The sequence below is a fragment of the Vulpes vulpes genome, chromosome 5, assembly GCF_048418805.1.
Source record: "Vulpes vulpes isolate BD-2025 chromosome 5, VulVul3, whole genome shotgun sequence".
In the NCBI taxonomy this organism is placed as follows: Eukaryota; Metazoa; Chordata; class Mammalia; order Carnivora; family Canidae; genus Vulpes; species Vulpes vulpes.
The window spans coordinates 66,664,639-66,686,565 of record NC_132784.1 but is presented as its reverse complement, the minus strand read 5'-3'; the positions used below and the strand labels follow the sequence as shown (position 1 = coordinate 66,686,565).

At 53.2% G+C, this 21,927-nt stretch overlaps 1 protein-coding gene across 1 annotated transcript; it reads left to right on the top strand.

Annotated features, from left to right (window-relative positions):
• Window positions 1-5,420: 5,420 nt before the first annotated feature.
• Window positions 5,421-15,542, top strand: UNC93B1 (unc-93 homolog B1, TLR signaling regulator). Its single transcript, XM_072758514.1, has 11 exons — window positions 5,421-5,602; window positions 5,807-5,948; window positions 6,472-6,625; window positions 9,341-9,502; window positions 9,715-9,847; window positions 10,150-10,243; window positions 10,835-10,959; window positions 11,397-11,579; window positions 12,091-12,364; window positions 14,225-14,343; window positions 14,848-15,542. The coding sequence occupies exons 1-11, from the start codon at window positions 5,507-5,509 to the stop codon at window positions 15,178-15,180; spliced, it is 1,815 nt and encodes a 604-aa protein (XP_072614615.1). The 5' UTR covers window positions 5,421-5,506; the 3' UTR covers window positions 15,181-15,542.
• Window positions 15,543-21,927: the final 6,385 nt, after the last annotated feature.

Here is a 21,927-nt window from a genome sequence, read left to right as displayed (position 1 = left end):
AAAGGCAGTGGCAGAGCCAGCACCAGGCGGGGCTGGGCTGGGGCTGAGTCTGACAGCCCTTAGTCAGGAACCAGGCCCAGAGAGGGGCAGCCACTGGTGTAAGGCTACACAGCAAATCCGGGACCCACCTGGGGAGGTACTGGTGAGTGAGGTAGGTGTTGCAGGATCCTGAAGGGACCCTCTCTGGCCAAGGATCGCCTTGTGGGGCTACCCAGGAACTTGTCATGAATTCAGAAACAGCTTGGGACATCTCCAAAGAGGCCTGACCTCCTGGCACAGGGGCCTTAGCCTGGCCTGGCAGTGAAACTCCCCCAGTCTCAGGGGACTGCCCCTTGGGGAGGACTAGATATCCTCTTTCTTCTCTGGGTTGGAGGCCTCTACTAATCCTCAGAGTTCCAGGAGCTCGGTGCCGTCTGGAGGTCACATCTCTGTGGTGGAGAGCTCAAGATAAATGAGAAGAGGTCTGTGTGGGGTGCCACCAGGTGGCACTTTTAGAGCCAGCCCTAGTGGGTGACAGGCTCTGCCAAGGACCCAGGTCAGCCAGGTGAGGTGCGTATTGGGGGAGCCCTACCCAGGACCATCTCACCGCCCTGCCTGCTGACAGAGATGCAAACCGGCCTCCTCTGCCCACCTGCTAAGCAGCCTTGAGCAGGTCCTATCTCCTCTCTGGGCCTTCGCTTTCCCCCTTGTGAAACAGAGCTGACTCTGCTTGCCTCACAGCCCGCCCCAGTGGTGAAATAGTGCATTTGGAAACATCTGGTATAGAGTAGGTGCTCAATAGGCATGGATGTCTTTCTGCCCCTTTCCCCCCCTCCTGAGCGAGTGGCTACCCTGGTTCCTTCAGAGGCCAGCCCACCCTGGCTCCTCTCCCCTCCCCGCCCCAGCCTCCCCTCAGAGACCAGCAGGACCCATTCCAGGGGGCAGAGTTAGAGGCTGCTGGCACCCAGGGCACGTCCAGCACGCACTCGCATACCTCGACCGAGCTCCCATGGTGTGCTAAGCACTGCACCAGGCGCTTGATCCAAATCCTCATGGAAATCTCAGGTATCATGGTCCTAGCCTGTAGGAGAGACAACAGACTCAGACACATGCAGTGACTGGGGCAGGCACACACAGGAAGAGTGACAGATGGGGATTCTAGCCCAGTCAGCCCTGTCTCCCCGGCCCACAGCATTTCCAGGGCTCCCCGAGCCCTGACTTAGGAGCCCAAGGGGTCATCCTCACTCCTAGGAAGCCCATCTCTCAGCTGAGAGCAGCGAGCACTGTTTCTTGGGTATCTGCTCTGCCAGGCTCTGGCTGGGTCCTTGGCACATCTCGGCTTGGGGACCTCCCAACAGCCTATGGTGACTGTCATCCCTAAGGTTTTTAGTTTAAAAAATGGCAAAGAGTCAACTGCATGCCAGGGAAATGGCATTAGGTGAATAAGGAGGGGGCCCAGTGTGGCCCTCTTTGGGACAGTGTGAGGGGTGACATGCTTTTGTTTGATCCACAGCATCCTAGGAGATGTTTTGGGGCATCTGACTTGGGAGCAACATCCTATTATATCATAATGAGAACAAAAAATAAAACTGGTAGGCCATGCTGGCTGCATTTATCTGGGTCCCCCCATGCCAGCCCCACAGGCAGTCCTAGGCCTGAGACTCAAAGGAAGTGGTGTCATCCCTCCTCCTGGCCACATCTGCTCACCCACTGAATTCTACGGAACTCCATTCTCCTGGGGGTGTCAAAGCCCCTCCCCCGGCCCCATGACCTCTAGGACTTCCTCCCTTCCCACCCTGTGCCACTACCACACCTGGAACTTGGTCATCCCCCAAGGGAATGAACCCCAGTGTCCAATCTCTGACCACAGCCTCCCGGCACCCTAGCCTCCCGGCTCCCGCTGCATACCTGCAGTCCTGTCTCTTCCTGCCCCTAGACCTCAGGCCCACCCTCCCTCTTGCTGCTTTTGTAGCTCCTACTTCCAGACACCTCCAGCTTGATTCCACCTTTCTGCTCTCCCACATCTGCACTGGGTGTGGTCTGGAGAAAGTTGCAGCTTGAAGCCTCTGCAGATTCATCATGCCCTCCACACCCCTAGCTCCCTGCCTTCCCAGCAACCATTCTGAGGTGGGTATTTGTCACCCATTCACTCACTTATCCATCCACTCACTTATCGAGCACCTACTAAGTGCCAGCACAATCTGCTGCATGAGGGGTACATGGTGAGCATTTGCCGGGGACAGGGTGGAGTAAGATAGGGAAAGAGACCATTAAAACACGGAAAAACCAGGAGGGAAATAGTCAAGGGTGGGGGTTGTACCCGTCCTCAGGGTGGCTTCTTATTCTGAAAGGGGAGGGTGGGAAGGAAACCTCCTGGGAGGAGCAGGAGGAAGGGTGCTCTAACCAGAAGGATGAGCATGGGCAAAATGGGACGAGGGAGGGAAACTGGATGTTTTTTTTTTAAATTGAGATATAATTGACATATAACATTGTGTAAGTTTCAGGTATACAACACATTGATTTGACATATTTATATTGCAATGTGATTTGCAGTGTGGTGCCAGCTAACACCTCCATCACATCACAGAATTGTCATTTCTTCTAGTGGTGGGAATAATTGAGACCAGGTCTCTTAGCAGATTTATTGTTTTTTTTTTAAAGATTGTATTTATTTATTCACGAGAGACACACACAGAAAGAGGCAGAGATATAGGCAAAGGGAGAAGCAGGCTCCCCATGGGGAGCCCGATGTAGGACTCGATCCCAGGACCCCAGGATCACGACCTGAGCCAAAGGCAGATACTCAACCACTGAGCCACCCAGTCGCTCCCAGATTTATTATCATACAGTTTGGTTGTCTATAATCCCTGCACTGTGCTACATCTCCAGGATTTATTTATCTTCCAGTCGCTGGTATGTACCCTAGAACCATCCCTGGCAGCCGGTGTTCCTTTTTGGTTTTTGAAATCAGTTTTGTCACTGTTTTTAGATTCCACCTATAAGGTGCATAATACCATGCGTGTTTTTCTCCATCTCACATATTTCCCTTAACATAATATCTCTGAGGTCCATCCGTGCTGTTGCAAATGGCAGAATTTCCTCTTCTTCCTCATAACTGAAAGGTGTATCATTTAGATTTGTGCACTACATTTCCTTCATCCATCTATTGATGGACACTTAGGTTGTTTGTGTATCTCGGCAATTGTAAATAATACTGCAGTGTGGCACCTGGTGGCTCAGTTGTAAAGCAGCAGACTCTGGGTTTTGGCTCAGGTCATGATCTCAGGGTCTTGGGATCAAGCCCTGCATCAGGCTCCATGCTCAGTGGGGACTCTGCTAGGGATCCTCTCTCCCTCTCCCACTGCCCCTCTCCCCCACTCTCTCTCTCTTTCTCTCTCTCTCTCTCTAAAGTAAATAAAATCTTTAAAAAATAGTACTGGGAGTATAAAAAGTAACATGGGAGTACAGATATATTTTTGATAACTTGTTTTCATTTTCTTTGGATGTACATCTAGACGTGGGATTGCTAGATCCTATGGTAGTTCTATGTGAGTTTTCTTTTTTTTTTTTTTAAGATTTTATTTATTTATTCATGAGAGACACACACAGAGAGAGGCAGAGACACAGGCAGAGGGAGAAGCAGGCTCCATGCAGGGAGCCCGACGTGGGACTCGATCCCAGGACTCCGGGATCACACCCTGGGCCGAAGGCAGGCACCAAACCGCTGAGCCACCCAGGGATCCCCTATTGTGAGTTTTCTGAGGAATTTCCAGACTAGTCTCCAAAATGGCTGGACCCATTTACCATTCTACCAACCATGCACAATGGTCCCCTTTTCTCTATATCCTCGCCAATGCTTATTATCTCTTGTCTTCTTGATGATAGCCATTTTTATAGGCGTGCTTTTGATTTGCTTTTCTCTGATTACTGAGGCTGAGGACCCTTTCATGGATCTGTTGGCTAATGGGATGTCTTCTTTGGAAAAAAATGTCTAATTCTTCTGCCCATTTTAAAATCAGAATGTTTGCTTTTTGCTATTGAGTTGTATGAATTCTTCATAAATTTTGGATATTAACCCCTTATCTGATATGTGGTTTACAAATATTCCCTCCCATTCTGTAGGTTGCCTTTCTATTTTAATGGTTTCTTTTGCAACACAAAGGCTTTTTTTAAATAAAGATTTTATTTATTTGAGAGAGACAGCACAAGCAGGAAGAGGGGCAGAGAGAGAGGGAGAAGCAGACTCCCAGGTGAACAGGGAGCCCAATGTGGGGCTCCATCCCAGGATCCTGGGATCTTGAACCGAGCTGAAGGCAGATGCTTAACCGGCTGAGCCCCCAGGTGCCCCTGCAGTTCAGAAGCTTTTAAGTTTGATGTAGTCCCACCTGTTGATTTTTTTTCTTGTGTTGTTCTTGCTTTTGGTGTCATATCCCTCCCTGCCCCCCCGCCAAAAAAAAACTTTCCAAGACCATTGCCAAGGAGCTTCTTCCCTATTTTTTTTTCTAGAATTTTTACGGTATCAGGTCTTATGTTTAAGCCTTTGATCCATTTCAAATTAAATTTTGTGAGGATGTAAGATGGGGGTCCGATTTCACTTTTCTGTGTGTGGTTACTAAGGTTTCCTAACACCATTTGTTGAAGAGTCTGACCTGGGAACTGTATATTTTTAAAAGCTTCCGAAGTGTTCCCAACCTGGGTGATAACCAGCGCTGCGAAGCCCCGCCTCGTGCAAGGCAAGAACTTCGCCAACTCTGCGCACCCCAGACCCAGCTTGGAGGCTCTGGACCTGCCTCAGGGTCGACCCACTGGAGTCCAGCAGAAGCTCAGCCTTCCACCGCCCCGCCAGGGCTCCCACCTGCAGGTGCCGAGCTGAAACTGGAGGGCGCATGGGAGGTGTGCACCGGCTGTCACGTCCCGTGGTGTGGGAGCCCTCTGTGGGGCTGCTCTGGGGGCTCTGACCTGCAAACACAGCACACGGGGCTTGTGCCTCTGTTTCCTCACTCGGCATTTTCCTAAGGCTTTGCATTAATTTAGCAATCCGGTAACAGCCCTGGGAAGCAGCGCCGAGTGAGAAAACAGAAGCATAAAGTGGAGTGAATTCCCAAAGTTTTAAAGCCAGGAAGCGGCTGCGTGGAGATTCGAACTCACACCACGAGTCCGGGAGGCCGAGTCCTGGCTGCACAGGCACCCAGGGTACGCCCCTCCTGCCCCCGCGCGCCCTGGACACGCCCCTCCTGCCCCCGCGCGCCCCGGACACGCCCCTCCTGCCCCCGCGCGCCCCGGACACGCCCCTCCTGCCCCCGCGCGCCCTGGACACGCCCCTCCTGCCCCCGCGCGCCCTGGACACGCCCCTCCTGCCCCCGCGCGCCCCGGACACGCTCCTCCTCCCCCCGCGCGCCCTGGACACGCCCCTCTCGAGAAGGCGGCCCGCAGGGCGGGGGCAGGTCCCGGCCGCCGGGAGGAAGTGCCCTGCCCGCTGCTCGCAAGCAGAGGGGCCGCAGCCAGTGCTCCGGCGGGGTCTCGGGCCATGGAAGCCGAGCCGCCGCTCTACCGGGTGGCGGGGGTCGCGGGGGCGCAGGGCGATGAGGACCGGCTCGGGGTCCCAGACGGGTCCGGGGCTCCGGTGAGCGGGGACGGGTCTATGAGGGGGTGCAGAGCGCGGGGGCCTCCCCGGCGAGGGTGAGAGACAGCCCCCTAGGCGGGCCGTGCGGGGCGCGGGGGGCCGGGCCGCGGGTGCGGGGAGGGGGGCACCCGGAGCCTCCCCGGCCGGGGTGCGGTGCGGCCCTGGGGCCCTTGCCCGCGTGCGAGCGCCGTGCGTGCCCCGCAGCTGGACGAGCTGGTGGGCGCGTACCCCAACTACAACGAGGAGGAGGAAGAGCGCCGCTACTACCGCCGCAAGCGCCTCGGCGTGCTCAAGAACGTGCTGGCGGCCAGCACCGGCGGCATGCTCACCTACGGCGTCTACCTGGGTAGGCGGCGCGCCCTGGCCCGGCCCGGCCCCGCGCGGGGGCGGCCCCGCGGGCTCCCGCGCTAGAACCCACGGCTTCCCGCCCCGGCCAGGGGAGGAGAAACCTTAGGGGCCTCTTCCCCCCTTCCTCTTTCACTTCCCCAAATGACCCCTAGCAGCTGCTGCTGCGGCCCCAGCACGAGTCAGGGTCCCTGTGCAGTGTCCCTGATTCCCAGCACGAGCCTTCGTGAGCGTGCGGGCGGGGACTGGGTGCCCTGGGCAGGTAAGCTGCCTTCCAGGTCTGGAGCGCTGCACGTGTGTGTGTCGGAGGGGTGGGTGCTGGTGTCAGGGGTGAAGTGGGGCGAGGGTCTGGATTCAAGTCGCTGTCGCTGCCGCTGACAGGATGCTTGCTTGGCCCCGTCAGGGCAGCCCTCTCTGTTCTCAGGGGCATTGGAATCTGGGACTCCTTCGGTGACAGGAGTTCCCTTCAAGCTCGTGTGCCAGCAAGTCAGGCTGCCCCCTCCATGCCTGCTCCCTATCCCCAGGCCTCCTGCAGATGCAGCTGATCCTGCACTATGATGAGACCTACCGCGAGGTGAAGTATGGCAACATGGGCCTGCCGGACATTGACAACAAGATGCTGATGGGCATCAACGTGACCCCCATCGCGGCTCTGCTCTACACACCTGTGCTCATCAGGTGCGAGGCTGCTGTCCACAACAGGGCTGGTCTTCAGATGTTGAAGGGGCATAAGGGCTGTTGGCCCGTGGTGTTCCCAGGGCAGGAAGCTGGGGAGAAGCCTTGTCTACCTGGTGGGGTGAGAGAGAAAGGGAGAACCTGCGTTTGGGGAAGGAAACAAACTTCTCCTCAGGGCATATGTGCATGTGACAACAGAAGTTCACTCCTGCTCCTTTCCTCAGCTTGCCCATGACCCACATGGCATTGTCTTTATGCCTGCTCCGCCCCCCCCCATGGCCTGGAGCTACAGTGAGTGACTTTTGGGATCAAGGCTGTGGACTCCCTGGAGAGAATGTGACAGCCAGCAAGACCCAGGCTCCAAGTCCAGCCTTATCAGCTGTGGTCAGTGTTGAGGGATACTTCTCACTGAAAAGGAAGGGCCCCGCAGGTGCCCCAGAGGGTTGACCCTGGACCTGAGCCTTGGAGGCATCTGTTCCAGGCTCCTGGCCAGTGCATAATTCCCCTCGACAAGTACCCTCCCCACCAGGAGGTAGGTCTCTGCTCAGATGAGACCCAGAGACTAGCCTACAAATTAGAGGAGTTTTAGTTCCTCTATCTTAAACCAAACCCCCAAAACCAACCAAATAAGAAACAAACAAAAAAAAAAAACCCTCCCAACCCAGAAAACCCCAAACTCCTTTAACATAATTGTACAAACAGTGTTAGAATCATAACTGAAATCAGAAGAAACAAAAACCTACCCAAGCCCTCCAGTAAATCAGCTGTTCATCATCCCACCAGCCCATATAGGTAACATTTATGTCCTTGTCACCAGAGCATGTGCAATGTTCACTTTTCCTTTTCTTTCTTTTCACTGTGCACATCTTGGCCTGCTCCTCAGTCTTCACCCCGAGGACCTTATGAGGGTAGCATCTTCTACCTGGGTGCAGGTAGTGCAGCTCAGAGTTGGACATTCACCTTCCCCCCTTTGTGCAGATTCACTTTGAGCTTGTAGCTCTTCTCCATTTTTTAAAAAAGATTTTATTTGTTTGAGACAGAGCAGGAGCAGGGGGAGGGGTGCAGGGAGGGGTGCAGGGAGAAGCAGACTCCCTGCTGAGTGCCCAGTAGGATACCCGGAGTGCATCCAGGGATGCTGAGATCATGACCTGGGCTGAAGTCAGAGGCCTAACCGACCAAGCCACCGGGGCACCCCTAGTTCCTTCCTTCTTAAAATTAAGAAACAAAAAATTGCTATAAGTTTCTAGCAGTGGCCTTAGCAGATTAGAGGTATATGAAAGGCTTTACAGCTCTTGAATCACCGTGATAATAACAGCTAGCTTTTATTTTGTTTCCAATGTGCTAGGCACTTTGTAAATGCTACCTCATGCCCTATAATCCGAGGTAGGTGCTCTAGCAGACAAAGAGAAACTGAGACATTCAACAGCTTGCCCACCAGGCCCCACAGGCAGCACCTGGCAGTCTGAAAGTTTGAATCCCTTACCCCAAGCTTGCCCCTTGCCCAAGCTACTGGACTTCTTTTCTTTTCTTTTCTTTTCTTTTCTTTTCTTTTCTTTTCTTTTCTTTTCTTTTCTTTCCTTTCCTTTCCTTTCCTTTCCTTTCCTTTCCTTTCCTTTCTTCTTTTCTTTTCTTTTCTTTTCTTTTCTTTTCTTTTCTTTTCTTTTCTTTTCTTTTCTTTTCTTTTCTTTCTTTCTTTCTTTCTTTCTTTCTTTCTTTCTTTCTTTCTTTCTTTCTTTCTATTTCTTTTCTGGACTGATTTTCTAAAGGGCCATGCCAATCTGCATGACCACAGGTTGTGTGCATCATTTTTTAAAAGCACAGCCTCACAGCAGTGAGGGTTAGTATTTTTACTTTTTGCTCGTTTACTCCATCAAGATGTACAGTACATTTTTTGTGACTTACCCTCCCCAAAATAGATCAGAGTGGGCTGCCTGTCTGTTTATGCCATGGCAAAATATGGATAAGGACTAGGGCCCTGTAACTGAAGAGAGAGTAATTGTATCAGAAAATTAGGGTTGTTTGTCTTTGAACTTCCTGGAAACCAAGGCAAAGAAAGGAACTAATGGGCACAAATACTCAAAACACCCCAAAGCTCCTGGTAGTGGTTTTCAGCTTGACGAGCCTCCATGCCCTGAATGGGCCCTCATCTTGTCACCACCTTTAAACACAGTGTGACATTTTCTCAGAGTCAGCAAGGCTGTAGTCCTAGGAGCCAGTGGGGCAGAAGCTTCCCAAATGACTACAGCGGACTGCAAGAGCGATGGGCAGGGAGGAGGTCCTGGGCCTGCCTCTGACCCTTCTCAGGTCCTAGTTTCCTTGCCCCAGTTTGGGTTGTGTTCTGGGTGCCCTGATGTCCCAGCACATGAGAGTGGATGGAGACCAGGGGACTGGCCAGCCAGCCCAGATCACAGATGACGGCCGGGTGTGCCCACAGACCACTGACTTGTGACCGCTCCCCTCTTATCTCCTTCCCATGAGAGGCTTGTGGTTTGGGTTCTGTGCCCATATTAAGCGGTGAAAACCTGAGTGTGTGGATACAGGGCTTTCCTGAGACCATCAGCAAGTCCACATCTCTGCTATTTCATCTTAGGGCCCCTGACTCCAAGGCCTGGGATTGCTCCCTACCTCACACCACCTCATGAGCTGTGGCCACTCTGGTTTCAGGCCACAGTAGTCTCAGTAGGCTCATGGTCCCAGCATCCTTCCCACTGCCCACAGGTTTTTTGGCACCAAGTGGATGATGTTTCTGGCTGTGGGCATCTATGCCCTCTTTGTCTCCACCAACTACTGGGAGCGTTACTACACCCTTGTGCCCTCAGCTGTGGCCCTGGGCATGGCCATCGTGCCACTTTGGGCCTCCATGGGCAACTACATCACCAGGTGAGTCTGGTGGGCAACAAGGTGGGAGGTTGGAGACCTGGCTGAGTCTCTGCTGCATTGCCAACCTTATCTGGGGGAACTTGGGCAGCACTTCCTGCCTTTTGGGTCTCAGTTTCCCCATCTATGAGACATAGCCCTTAGCCTTGGGTGCAGGAAGCAGAGACCTGTTTAGAGAATGGACTGGGGGAAGCTTTCTCTCCTCTGTGGTTCAGGATGGCTCAGAAGTATTACGAGTACTCCCACTATAAGGAGAGGGATGAGCAGGGCCCCCAGCAGCGCCCGCCTCGGGGCTCCCATGCACCATACCTCCTGGTCTTCCAAGCGATCTTCTATAGCTTCTTCCATGTGAGTACCACCTATGGGGCCACTGAGGGAGGGTATTCCAGGACCACATTCTAGTTTTTTCATCCCTCTAGTCCCACTGCCCTTTCTTGAGCCCACATCTGGTTATTTACCTCTAGTGACTGAGATCTCATCCCCTCCCTGTGCAGAAGAAAGTCCTCCTGCATTGGGCACTCCCTCCTGCCACCAGGCTGCCCCGGGAAGTGGGAGGGCTCCTGTTCTGCCAAGGCTGCACCCAGACCCCTTCCAGGTTCTGTGCCCCTACCTGGTTCTGAGCCCATGCCAAGCTGCTCTCCTGCCCACAGCTGAGCTTCGCCTGTGCCCAGCTGCCCATGATCTACTTCCTGAACCACTACCTGTATGACCTGAACCACACACTCTACAACGTGCAGAGCTGCGGTTAGTCCTCATGGGGTGGGGTCCCCAAGGTTTGCTTGCCCCTGCCATTGAGTCATCCAGCAGACACTAGGCTCTTAAGAGCACCCAGAGAGGATGCCCTTGCCCGCAGGTTCAGGGCTGAGAGCCTGGTGGCCCACAGCTCTCATGGGCACAGCATAGGGCCCTATAGGAGTATGCAGTTAGGACATTAGACGTAGTCTGGTGGGGACAGAGTGCATCAGGGAAGGCTGCCTGGAAGAGATGCCATCTGGGCCGAGGCTTCTGGGGATTCTCTCTCAGTGCCATGCATACCCTCAGAGCTCAACCACAGCAGGGTGAATGTATGGGGTTGTATGGGGTGGTGGGGGGACTGGCGGCCCCCCTCCAGCCTCCAGGCACTAGAGCATGAAAGGGGGGAAGGTGCTCCTCTCCTTGCCGCTGGTCTAGCCCCAGCGGCCCTCACCTCCACACTGCTCCCCAAGTGAACCCTTCCTTTGCAAGCACTGTCCTCGCCCAGCACCTCCAACTCTCCCCTCCACCTGCCCTCCTTGCTCCATTTCTTTGTGGTTGAGTTGACAGTGTGCTTGATTCCCCGTCCCCACCCACCTCTAGGTACTAACAGCCAGGGCATCCTCAGTGGCTTCAACAAGACTGTTCTGCGGACGTTACCACGGAGCGGGAACCTCATTGTGGTGGAGAGTGTGCTCATGGCGGTGGCTTTCCTGGCCATGCTGCTGGTGCGCCCAGGATGGGGTGGGGCGAAGTCAACGAAGTCTGGGGACCGAGGCAGGGAGAAAGGGGTGCGATCTGAGTACATTGCTGGCAGCCTGGGCAAGGTTATGGCTTGGAGTCCTGGTCTGAGCTAGGAGCCAGGCCTGAGCCATGGGGAAGGGGGTCTGAACCTAGGACCCAGGCCAGAGGCTTGGGACTAAGCCTGGATTTGGAATCCCAGAGGCCAAGGGTTAGGGAACCAAGCCCGGTCCAGGGTGGAGCTGGAGACGGGGTCTGAGAGACTGGGCTGTGGGCGGAACCTGAGAGGCCGAATGAGGGTGGGGGCGTGGCCACCTCCTGGAGGCGGAGCTGGGGGTAAGGTCGAGGCCTGTGGGTGTGCCCGGGGCGGGGCCTGTGCTCGGCGGGTGGGCCCGGCTCTCAGCTCGCGGGTCCGGGTCCGCAGGTGCTGGGGCTGTGCGGCGCCGCCTACCGGCCCACTGAGGAGATCGACCTGCGCAGCGTGGGCTGGGGCAACATCTTCCAGCTGCCCTTCAAGCACGTGCGCGACTTCCGCCTGCGGCACCTCGTGCCCTTCTTTATCTACAGCGGCTTCGAGGTGCTCTTTGCCTGCACTGGGCTCGCCCTGGTGAGTACCGCCTGCATGGTGTCGCCAGATAAAACACAGGGCTTCCAGCTGAATTCATATTTCAGATAAAAGATGAATAGGTTTTGAATACATGTCTTAAGTATGTACAAGGGCGTCCCAGATATTCCCCTCCCTCTTTCTTCTCTTCCCTGGCTTCCCCCCAGCCCTCGCCTTAGGCAAATTATTTTAAGCTCTCTGGGCCTCGGTTTCCTTATCTGTGAAGTGATTCCAGTAAGGATGCTTATTCCCAGAGGTGCTATACAGTTGGGACGGAATGAGGCCCATAAAGCGTGTGATTCCATGCCGGGCACAACCTTGGTATCTAGACACTGTCAAAGCCTTTTCTCTAGTCTGTACCTTCAGAACCTTCCCATGCACCTTGGAGGGAGTTCATGAGGGGGCCCAGGGAGGACAGGGTATGACCCAGAGACTTCAGGTGGGGAGGGCTAGAGCCTGGGCCAGCTGACCCCTAACACTCACCCTCGTCCATCCCCACCCCCCCACCCCCCAGGGCTATGGTGTGTGCTCAGTGGGACTGGAACGCCTGGCCTACCTCCTTGTGGCTTACAGCCTGGGCGCGTCAGCCTCCTCAATCCTAGGCCTGCTGGGGCTGTGGCTGCCACGCCCGGTGCCTCTGGTGGCTGGGGCTGGCCTGCACCTGCTCCTCACACTTGGCCTCTTTTTCTGGGCCCCTGCACCTCGGGTCCTGCAACACATTTGGATCCTCTACGTAGCAGCTGTCCTCTGGGGTGTAGGCAGTGCCCTCAATAAGACTGGGCTCAGCAGTGAGTACACCCATGGGCACTGGGATGGCGGGGGACCCTGTGGTTACCTCAGGGTGGTTGGGGAGGAGCACAGAACTTCCAGGGACAGACGTAGGACACCATGGGTATACTGGGGATCTGTTACGGTGGAGGTAGCTGGGGATCCCTGTAGACACTCCAGGAGTGGAAGGAAGTTCCATGGACTGCAGGGACAGATGGGGAGGGCTGTGGACACACAGGGGAGTTGCATGCCATGGACATCCTGTGGACACCCCAGGGTGGGCTTGGGGCCTCATGGACACTGCAGGCTTAGTGTGAGGTCTTATGGCTACAAGGAATAGGTATGGCGCTCTGTGGGCACCCCGAGGGTGAAAAAACACATGGGGAATACTTTGCTTTCATACCTATGCCCACCCTGGCATAGTTTTCATGGCACTGGGAGCAGATTGCTGCTCCGTGCTCTAGGGAGCATGGGCAGCAGTGGGTGAGCCTGTCCACACTCCAGGGTGCAGTTGCAGACAGGGCCCTTTTCTGGAGAAGAGCTGGGAGCAGACATGGAGTCCCAACACCAGTCTGCCAAGTGGCAGAGTCCAGGCCCTGAGTCTGGGTTGATGGGGTGAGAGCATTGGCCAGTAGAGCTCTGTTTGCAGAAAGAGGGGAGGGTCAGAGTTCAGCTGTGTGATCCTCTCTGCCCACAGGTGGGCATATGCCAGTGACACATAGCTGGGACATGCAGGTATCGCTCTTCAGGTCTTCCACACCAGCATCTATTCTGATAGGCCAGTGCTATTAACAGTTTTGAACATCACCCCGGAGGTGTGGTGTGGTAGGGCATGCCCGCTGTGGGCAGGGCAGGGGCTGACTCAGGTGCACCCACCATCAGAGAGTCAGGCATCTGTACTTGTCATAGGGCAAGGAGCCCCAACCCTGGGCTGTACTCTCTTGGCTGTTGCTCAGAGGCAGCCAGCTCTGGGCAGCATCCAGCCTGGGTAGCTTGGGCCCACAGTAAGTCTGGAATTGGGTCTTGACCTGGCATCCCCTTCTGCCTGCCCAGCTCTGCTTCCTGCCTCTTTCTTCTGAACCGTGGAGGCTCCATGTCTCTTCACAGCAGGCCTGAGGGGTAGAGTCACACTGCAAGGCCTTAGGGTAGGCATGTTAATGTCCTGAGTGGCAGGTGAGGGTACAATTTGCCAGATGCTATATGGGCTTTCTCACATTAAAATCACAGAACACAACATAATATGTGTCATCTCATTTTACGGATAGGAAAACTGGCCATGGGGACTTAACTTGCCCTGAGTCATCCATAGAGCCAACATTTGAAACTTCATCTCTGTAGGAATTCTCTGCACTTTATAGTCTTGGGAGTAAAATCCGTGTCTCCTGACTTCCTGTCCAGTGCTCCTTCTTCCTACCGCAGGGAGGATTCCTTGAGAAATAGTTCAAACCTCCCAACTTCAGGTTTGATTCGCAGAAAGCTTGTTGCTGTAAGCAGTTTGCCCCCCCTGAGCCCTGAGTGAGGAGTAACAGCCCTCGAAGGCCTGGCATTATGCATCTGTGGTCCAAGAGAGGCCAGGATATGATTGCACATTGAGCTTGCCACTTTTGAGGCCACACATGTGCCCCAGAGTGAGGCCCAACTCTACCTCCCAGCAAGGTTCCTGTTCGTGCCTCCACTCAGCATCCCAGGCACCATAACAAACCAGGGCTTCCATGAGGGGGCAGGCCAGGACCTATTCACAAAGGCTTTCTGGGAGCTCCAAGGCCAAGGGCTGAGATCAGCCCAGTGCTGGGCTTAAGGTGGGTCGCAGGTGGGAGACCAGCCACTCTGGGCTCCAGATGACACCTCTCCCCTTCCTGTACTGTCCTGCTCACCTGCAGCACTCTTGGGAATCCTCTATGAGGACAAAGAAAGACAAGACTTCATCTTCACTATCTACCACTGGTGGCAGGCAGTGGCCATCTTCACCGTGTACCTGGGCTCAAGCCTGCCCATGAAGGTGAGCCTTAGTGTTGGGAGGAGGGCCTCTGGGGCGTTAGCAACCCACGTGGCAACCCCCAGGCCACAGATACTTTCTGAGTGCCCACTGTAGCCTCACAGTCCCCAAAGGGCTCCAGTCTCCAAGGTCTGGTCCTATGTCAAGCCCACTGAGTGGCTCCTAACCCAGAACCTTCTTACTGCCTCACTTCCCATGGCCCTCAGTTTACCCATCTCTGAAGAGGTTCAAGTTTTTCTTTCCTTGTGGGTGCCCCCGCCCTTCCCCCGCAGCCACCTTGTGGGTAGTTTGATGACCTGTTCACCAGGGGTCAGCTCTGAGCTGAGTGTGGGAGAGGCTTTCTCCCTTCCTGGCCTGCAGGGGGGGGCAGGCTGGCTTCCTCTTGTCCTCCGCTCCCTCCCACCTACTGGTGGGTGGGTTTAGCAGGTCCCACCAACATTGGAAAAAGATGAAATAGAATAGAGGGGCTGGCCCGCGGGTCCCCTGCATCCGTGTCTGTGCCCTCAGGCCAAGCTGGCGGTGCTGCTGCTGACGCTGCTGGCGGCCGCGGCCTCGTACCTGTGGATGGAGCACAAGCTGCAGCGGGGCCTGGTCCCGCGCCAGCCCCGCATCCCGCGGCCGCAGCACAAGGTGCGCGGCTACCGCTACCTGGAGGAGGACAACTCCGACGAGAGCGACGCGGAGGGCGAGCACGGCGGTGGCGGCGGCGGCCCGGGGGACGGCGTGGAGGAGGAGGTGGCGCCCTCGGGGCCCCGGCCCGGCCCCGAGCCAGGCGGCCTCGGCCGCCGACCCTGCCCCTACGAACAGGCCCTGGGGGGCGACGGGTCCGAGGAGCAGTGAGGGGCCCAGCCGGCTCGCCGGCCTCGGTTTACCGCGTCTCAGGTCGGGGGCGGGGGGGGGGCCTGCGAGTGCACCATCCTCAGGAAGGACCTTCTCCCCGGGGCGCACGTTCAGGAACCAAGCCCAGGCCTGGGGCTAAGAGACAGCACAGCCGACCCCCCTCCTCCAGGGTCCACTCCCCACGACCACACCCAGGCTCGAGAAGTGTCGGGGTCCTCTGCAGAGCCACCCCCCAGCCCCGCCCCAGCGCTGCCCTCCTGCCCTCTCTGCAGGTGCGCCACCTTTGCACATCCTATCCCCGCGACCCGTCTAGGGGCATGACTTTTTATAGAAAATGAGAAATAAAGAGGTTTTGTATTGTCCTGACTGGGAAATGTTAGGCTGTGGGGGTAAGGGAAGCGCCCCAATGTGTGCCTGCGGAGCCTGCTGGGCCACTGATTTCGGACCCCTGGACTCCCGTCAGTAGGGACAGAGGGGATGATTGTCTGAGCCCAGGTGTACTTGGCCACTGTCCTCTCCCAGCTATGGCTTCAGCAGCTGTGCTCATGAGAGACACAAACCCCCTACAGCCTGAGGGTGCCCCTTTCTCCATAACCCCAAGGGAGGGACTGAGACCACACTGGACAGGGTTTGAATGCCTGGGTAAGGACAGGTAAGAGGGCCACAGGAGGGTCATGGAGTCCGTGACTGTGCCCCAACAGATCCTCTCCTGGGGCCACACCATTCCTCACTCCCCACACCCCCTCGATTCCTGAAGACCAGGTCGGGTCCACACCCACTTCAGCATTAGGTCTCTCAGATTCCACCACTCATAGACGGTGGCTCTCCTTCCTCCTTTGCCCTTCATGGACCTCACTTGAGTTTCCATCTAGGAACTCCTAGGGAGCCCTAGAACCAGGCTCTGTGACCTCAGGCAAGGGCCTGGCACATCAGAGCCGCAGGTGCCTTCTTGGTAAAGTCTGTCTCTGTAAATCAGGAGTGTTTGAAATTGCTGAGTGCCATAGCTCCAAGGTATCCAAGCCCTGTAGGTAACTCACAGGAGTGCAGAGGACCTTAAATTTTCTAAAGTTTGGAGGCAAATAGCATACCATATATCTGTCCACCCCAAGCAAACTGCTAGGTCTAGGTGGCTCACAGGTTCAACATTAGATCACACTGCATTCCCGTCATGTTATAGCTCTGAGAAGCTAGGTTTCCTGTGGTTTGGGGGATAAATGAAAATCACCATGGACCAGGAAATGAAGCTGGGGAATCCAGTCTGACTTTGAAGTGTCAGGAGCTTGCCACCACACAGCCGATTAGTAAGTGGTAGTTTTAAAGAATGAAATAAAAGTACTGAGTTTTTTCCCTACTTATGTGCATTTTATTTCCTAAATGACCACTAGGTTGTTAGAACATATTATTTGGACCTAAGATAATTGGTTAACAGAACTATTAGATATTTCTTTTGGCCAAGAAGCGCTGTGGAAAATTGCTGAGGCATCAGGCATGTCAGGACCTGAGAATGTTGGGCACCCCTTGGGTTAGCACAGGGCTGGCACAGAGAAAGCCCTCAATGGATATCAGCTATTGTGTATCTGTCGCAAGTCCCTCACTGGACTTTGGGGCACCCCTTGCCCAGAGGACCAGCTGCATTCTTTCTGAGCCCAGTACTAGGGAAGGTGAAATCTATGTTTTGTGACTCCTGAGAAGGGAGCCCCCCTCCCCAGGCCAGTTACCAGGTTGTCTTTGGCAGATTCTGGGGTCCTGCGGTCATGAAGGACTGGGAAGACGGCAGCTCTAGCCAGGGCCACAAGTCCCCTCACCCAGCCCTCCTAGCAGGTGGTCTGGATGCTCAGGCAGTTAAATATTGGAAAACTTCCTCCCTTACACTCAGACTTTCACTGACAAGCAGACCAGAAAGTGTCACATCATGTGACCTGTAGTCCGGGTGAGTGCCAGCACTGCCTTTCCGGTTCCCTATCAGTTCCCTATCGGCGTGGAAAGGAAATTTCTCTGGCAGCACGTGTCACAACATGCTCCTGGCAGGATTCCAGCTAAACTCCAATCAGAGCTAGGCAATCAGACATTTCGATAGTAAGCCTCTGAGGGCAGGACTGGGTGCTCTTCAGGGGAGTGTGGGCCGCAGGATGTGCTGGGCAAACATGGAGACGGGACAGGAACAGGTCTACAATTTGTCAGAGTCCAAAGTCATTTCTAACACCCATTTGAATACTAGGTAAAGACTCTGATGTTGAACAGATGGGAAGGTGGCCCAGGAACATGGAGCAGCCACTCGAGATGGAAGCATGGTCTCTGATCACGCTCCTGGTGGCAGGTGAGTTCCCCATTAGTAGACTTCACACACCCCCTTACTGCTCCAGGAGCATGGATGAGACCCATACGCTGTCATATGACAGTCAACACACACCCAAATGTGTCAGGCAACACATGAAGGCAACAGGCAGATACACATTACAGGTACTACATATGTGCTCACACACATAACAGGCCACACCCATGACAAACGACACACAGTGCACCCAGGACAGGCAGTGTAACTGCTCATGGCCACAAATCCCAGCAGGCTGGCCCTTTGGAGGCAGGGCTAATTGAGCCATGACATGCTCCACCCCTCAGGAGCTCCAGGTCCGGTTGTAAGCTATGACATTGACATTGATGTCATGTCCCCTTGTCTCTATCAGCTCTGGATAAAGTGGTGGGGTGCAGTTTCTGGACCCCTGAGTGGAAAGAAGATCAGACTGTGTCAGGGCCATCACTCCTCTGACTCTGGTCGCCACCATTGCTTCAAAAGTGGTTCTGTGATTTTGTCAATCTGCACCAAGAAGGTTTTTATTTTTTTATTTTTAAAGAAGATTTTTATTTATTTATTTTAGAGAGTGTGCTCCTGCCCACGAGCAGTAGAAGGGGCAGAGGGAGAGGGAGAAAGAGAATCCTCAAACACTCCCCACTGAGTGCAGAGCCCCATCTTGGGACTCGATCCCAGGACCCTGAGGTCATGACCTGAGCCGAAGTCAAGAGCTGGAACTTTACTAACTGAGCCACCCAGGTGCCCCAGGTGTCTGATTGATATTCTCTCTCTCTCTCTGCCCCTCTCCCTACTTGCGTGCACACTTAGCACCTGTGGACACGGCATAAAATGTATTCATCACATAGTAAACAGTAAAAGGATTTCCCAGAGAGAAGACTCTGTGGGTCTAGAATGAAACAAGAATGAGCAGGAAGGGTGGCTTTGGATCTTTGCTGTGGTTGAGGGGATACCTGAGTGTGGGGGTCCTGTGCTGACAGGCTGGAGCTTTGGTGGTGTGAAAGGGACCTGCAGAGCTATGGCGTGAATGAAGCTGGAAAGCACCTGCTCAGTGAAAGAAGCTGGACACAAAGGCCACACAGTACAGGATCCCATCAATGTGAAAGGTCCAGAAGAGGCAAGTCCTTGAAGACAAAACAGATTTATGGGTGGCAAGGGCCTGGGAGGGTGGAGTGAATGCATGACTGCTGATGGGTCTGGAGTTACTCTCTGGAGTGTTGGAAATGTTCTAAAAGTAGATGATGGTGATGGTGACACAACTCTATGAATATACTGAAAGCCACCGGATTATATAGACAAGGATTGTCCATTACAAGGATGAATTTTAGGGTATATGAATTATATTTTAGTAAAGCTGGTGTTGAAAGGAAAGGAATCTGGCATCCAATTTAATAATGATTGAAAATTTCAGGATGATTGTAAGTCTGCAGAGTAAGGGAAGATATCGTCAATTAAAGTTTCTAGAAGGTTAGCAGAGTAGGCATGAATTACAGAAGGCAGAGCCTATTTGGTGCGTGGTAAGCCCAACACTGATTAAGGCTGTGGGCTGTAATTTTAGTTAGGGATATACAGTGGTACCTGGCTGCTTTCAGTCAAAAGAGCATGTGACTCTTGATCTCATGGTTCGAGCCCCATGTTGGGTGTACAGATTACTAAAAAAAAGTAAACTAAAAAAGACAGTTGACCCTTGAACCACATGAGTTTGAACTGCATGGGTCCACTTATACTTGGATTTTTTATGGGGCTATAAATATATTTTCTCCTCCTTATGATTTTGTTAACATTTTCTTTTCACTAGCTTACTTTATTTTAAGAACACAATACCCAATACATACAACATACAAAATATGTGTTAATTGACTGTTTGCGTTATCCATGAGGCTTCCTGCCAGCAGTAGGCTATTAGTAGCTAAGTTTTGGGTGACTCAAAAGCCATACTCAAATTTTCAACTGCACAGGGGGTCAGTGCCCCAAAGGTAAACACCAAGCCCTCATGTTGTTCAAGGGTCAACTGTAATATTATTTGGAGGGATTCTGAGTTCAAGAGGTTGGGGCTCAAGGTCCGTTTTTGGAGAGATTTGAGAAGTGGTATGATTTTTCTAGAAGGTTGTAAGGGGGAGGAAAGAGCGTGGACGGGGAAGGTGACACAGGATTTAGCTCTGGAATTAAGTCCATCCATTCGCAGGGACCTGGCGGTCAGAGGGCTGTTACCACTGAGGCAGAGGTCATCAGGATGCAAGTGTGATTTTGTTGTAATTTGGAATATAGTCATTTTGAGCCAAACTGACTACCGTTAGGCATAGAGTTGTATTGGTCAGGGAGGTACAAAGCTGGACAAATGTCATAGGATAATGTGTCAATCACCCTACCTGCAGCAGGTATATCCACACTGTGGGTGTAAGGAGGCCAAGAGTGCCCGTGTTTAGTTTTGATGCCAGTACTTTAGAACAATTCCATTTGCTAATAACAATGATCATAGAGAGGCATGAAGATCAGAGGCCTTCTGTAGGTACAATCTGTCATTTTGGAGGCCTTTTGCTAATAAGTGTGACTCCCTTTTAATTTTAAAAGATGGTCAGTTGAAGAATTTCAAGTTTATATATTGTTGGAATGGACTTTATCTTAGATCATAGGAGGCTGTGGCCCCTACAAAAATATTGAAGAAGTCAAATGATACTGGATGGTAATGGGGCCAAAAGATGGCCCATGAGTATCTCAGATCTGAATGGGACCCCCAAAAGGATGGCAGTGTCCTTGACCCAAGCCTAGCTCAAATAACAGCCAGAAAGCTGAGCAGCTGCATTTTTATGCAATGGCCTGAGGTCCCGGAAGGCCTGACTTGGAATAAGCACTTTTTTTTGGGGGGGGGGGGGTTAATTAATATTTGCATGCTCAGGAGGGCTTGGGGACACCTTCTACTGAAACGTGCTTCATGATATGCCAATTTTAACTCTTAACTCTCCTGTAAGAGACTTTCATTAGGATTGTATTTGTGCATTTTATATTTTTTGGTGAGTCTTGCAGGTTAGGTAGGTCTACACAAACAGGTTGTGTAGGTTAGGTAGGTCTACACAAACAGGATACCAAAGGTAAATATTAAGCCCTCTTGGGATTTATCACTAGAGGGTCATGTTCAATGGATTCCCCTTGGGCCGCCATCTGATCTCCATCCCTTATAGGGTGAGAGAGAGAGAGAAACCTTTTGTATTTTGTAAGAAAGTAAGATCTTATGATACTTTGTTGAGGTTGGAAACAGTGGGACAGGTTGAATCATTTTGTATTGTATATTGGATGCTCTGAGGCAATGCATGTAGTTTTGTTTTCTGTTTGCTGGCTTAACGACTGGGAGAGGAGTGGCCTCCCTCTGCATCAGTCTTGGGCAAGGGACCTAGGATGGCACAGTGAACACACTAGAAGGCCCAGGTAAAGCTTTACCCTGAAGATGTCATCTCTACTGTAGCGAGGAGACTTGTGGGTAAGTTGAGTCCGCGGGGTGCTGCTTCCATGACCCAGACATAATGGACATCTGTCTGAAGGGTAATAGGGTTGGAACCAGGGGGCTCATCTCCAATAGGGCCCAACACGCAGCCAGCAGTTGTTCTGATGGAGAGTGAGGGTGGGGTGGGGAGCTGAAGCAGGCAGTTTTTCACATGAGAAACCGGTGGGCAGCCATCCTTCATGGCTCAGAGGCTATCAGAGGCCTGAGCAAGGTCTTGTCCAGAAAGGAGTTACCTGTGGGCATCAAGGAAGTGCTGGTGGTATAGTTAGTGGTGCAGCAGGTCAAATTGACACACAAGACAGCACCAGGCCAAAGTCAAGTTTGCACTAATTTGGCTGGTAATGACACAATGAGCTGCTTTCCTTTTCTTTTTCTTTTTTTTTTTTTTTTTTGAGAGAGAGAGAGAGCGCGCACTCACAAGTAGGATGGGGAGGGGCAAAGGGAGAGGAGGAGAGAAAATCCTAAGCAGGTTCATGCCCAGCAGAGCCTGACATGGGGCTTGATCTCATGACCCTGAGATCATGATCTAAGCTGAAATCAAGAGTCAGATGCTTCACGGAATGAACCTCCCAGGCACCCCATGCTGAGCTGCTTTTAGATTTAAGGTTTATTAGTTACATAGACAGTGAGAAAGGGAATAAGCCAAAGGTGCCAGCTCCCTGAGGACCTTGTCCTACACACCAGAAAGGATGGCCTCGAAACCAAAGGGACGAGAGCACTGCTGATGAGTCATGAGATACCTGGCAGCTAAGGAGCCTGTTCACAGCTGAGTGCTCTGACACCCTGCAACTCTCTCCTGACCAGGGCAGTCAGAAGGCCTCAGACTATTATTTTTTCTTTATCTGTAGTAATCTTATCTTAACAGTTTATAATTCAGGATGTTTTAGGGGACATTCTGTTTAGATTTTTTTTTTCTGCAGGAAATTCCTAAATGGGTCCG

Coding starts and splice junctions, on each gene's coding strand:
- UNC93B1 (XM_072758514.1), top strand. CDS start 5,507: ATGGAAGCCGAGCCGCCGCTCTACCGGGTGGCGGGGGTCGCGGGGGCG. Junction 6,626..9,340: donor TACACACCTGTGCTCATCAG/GTGCGAGGCTGC, acceptor CACTGCCCACAG/GTTTTTTGGCACCAAGTGGA. Junction 14,344..14,847: donor GCTCAAGCCTGCCCATGAAG/GTGAGCCTTAGT, acceptor CTGTGCCCTCAG/GCCAAGCTGGCGGTGCTGCT.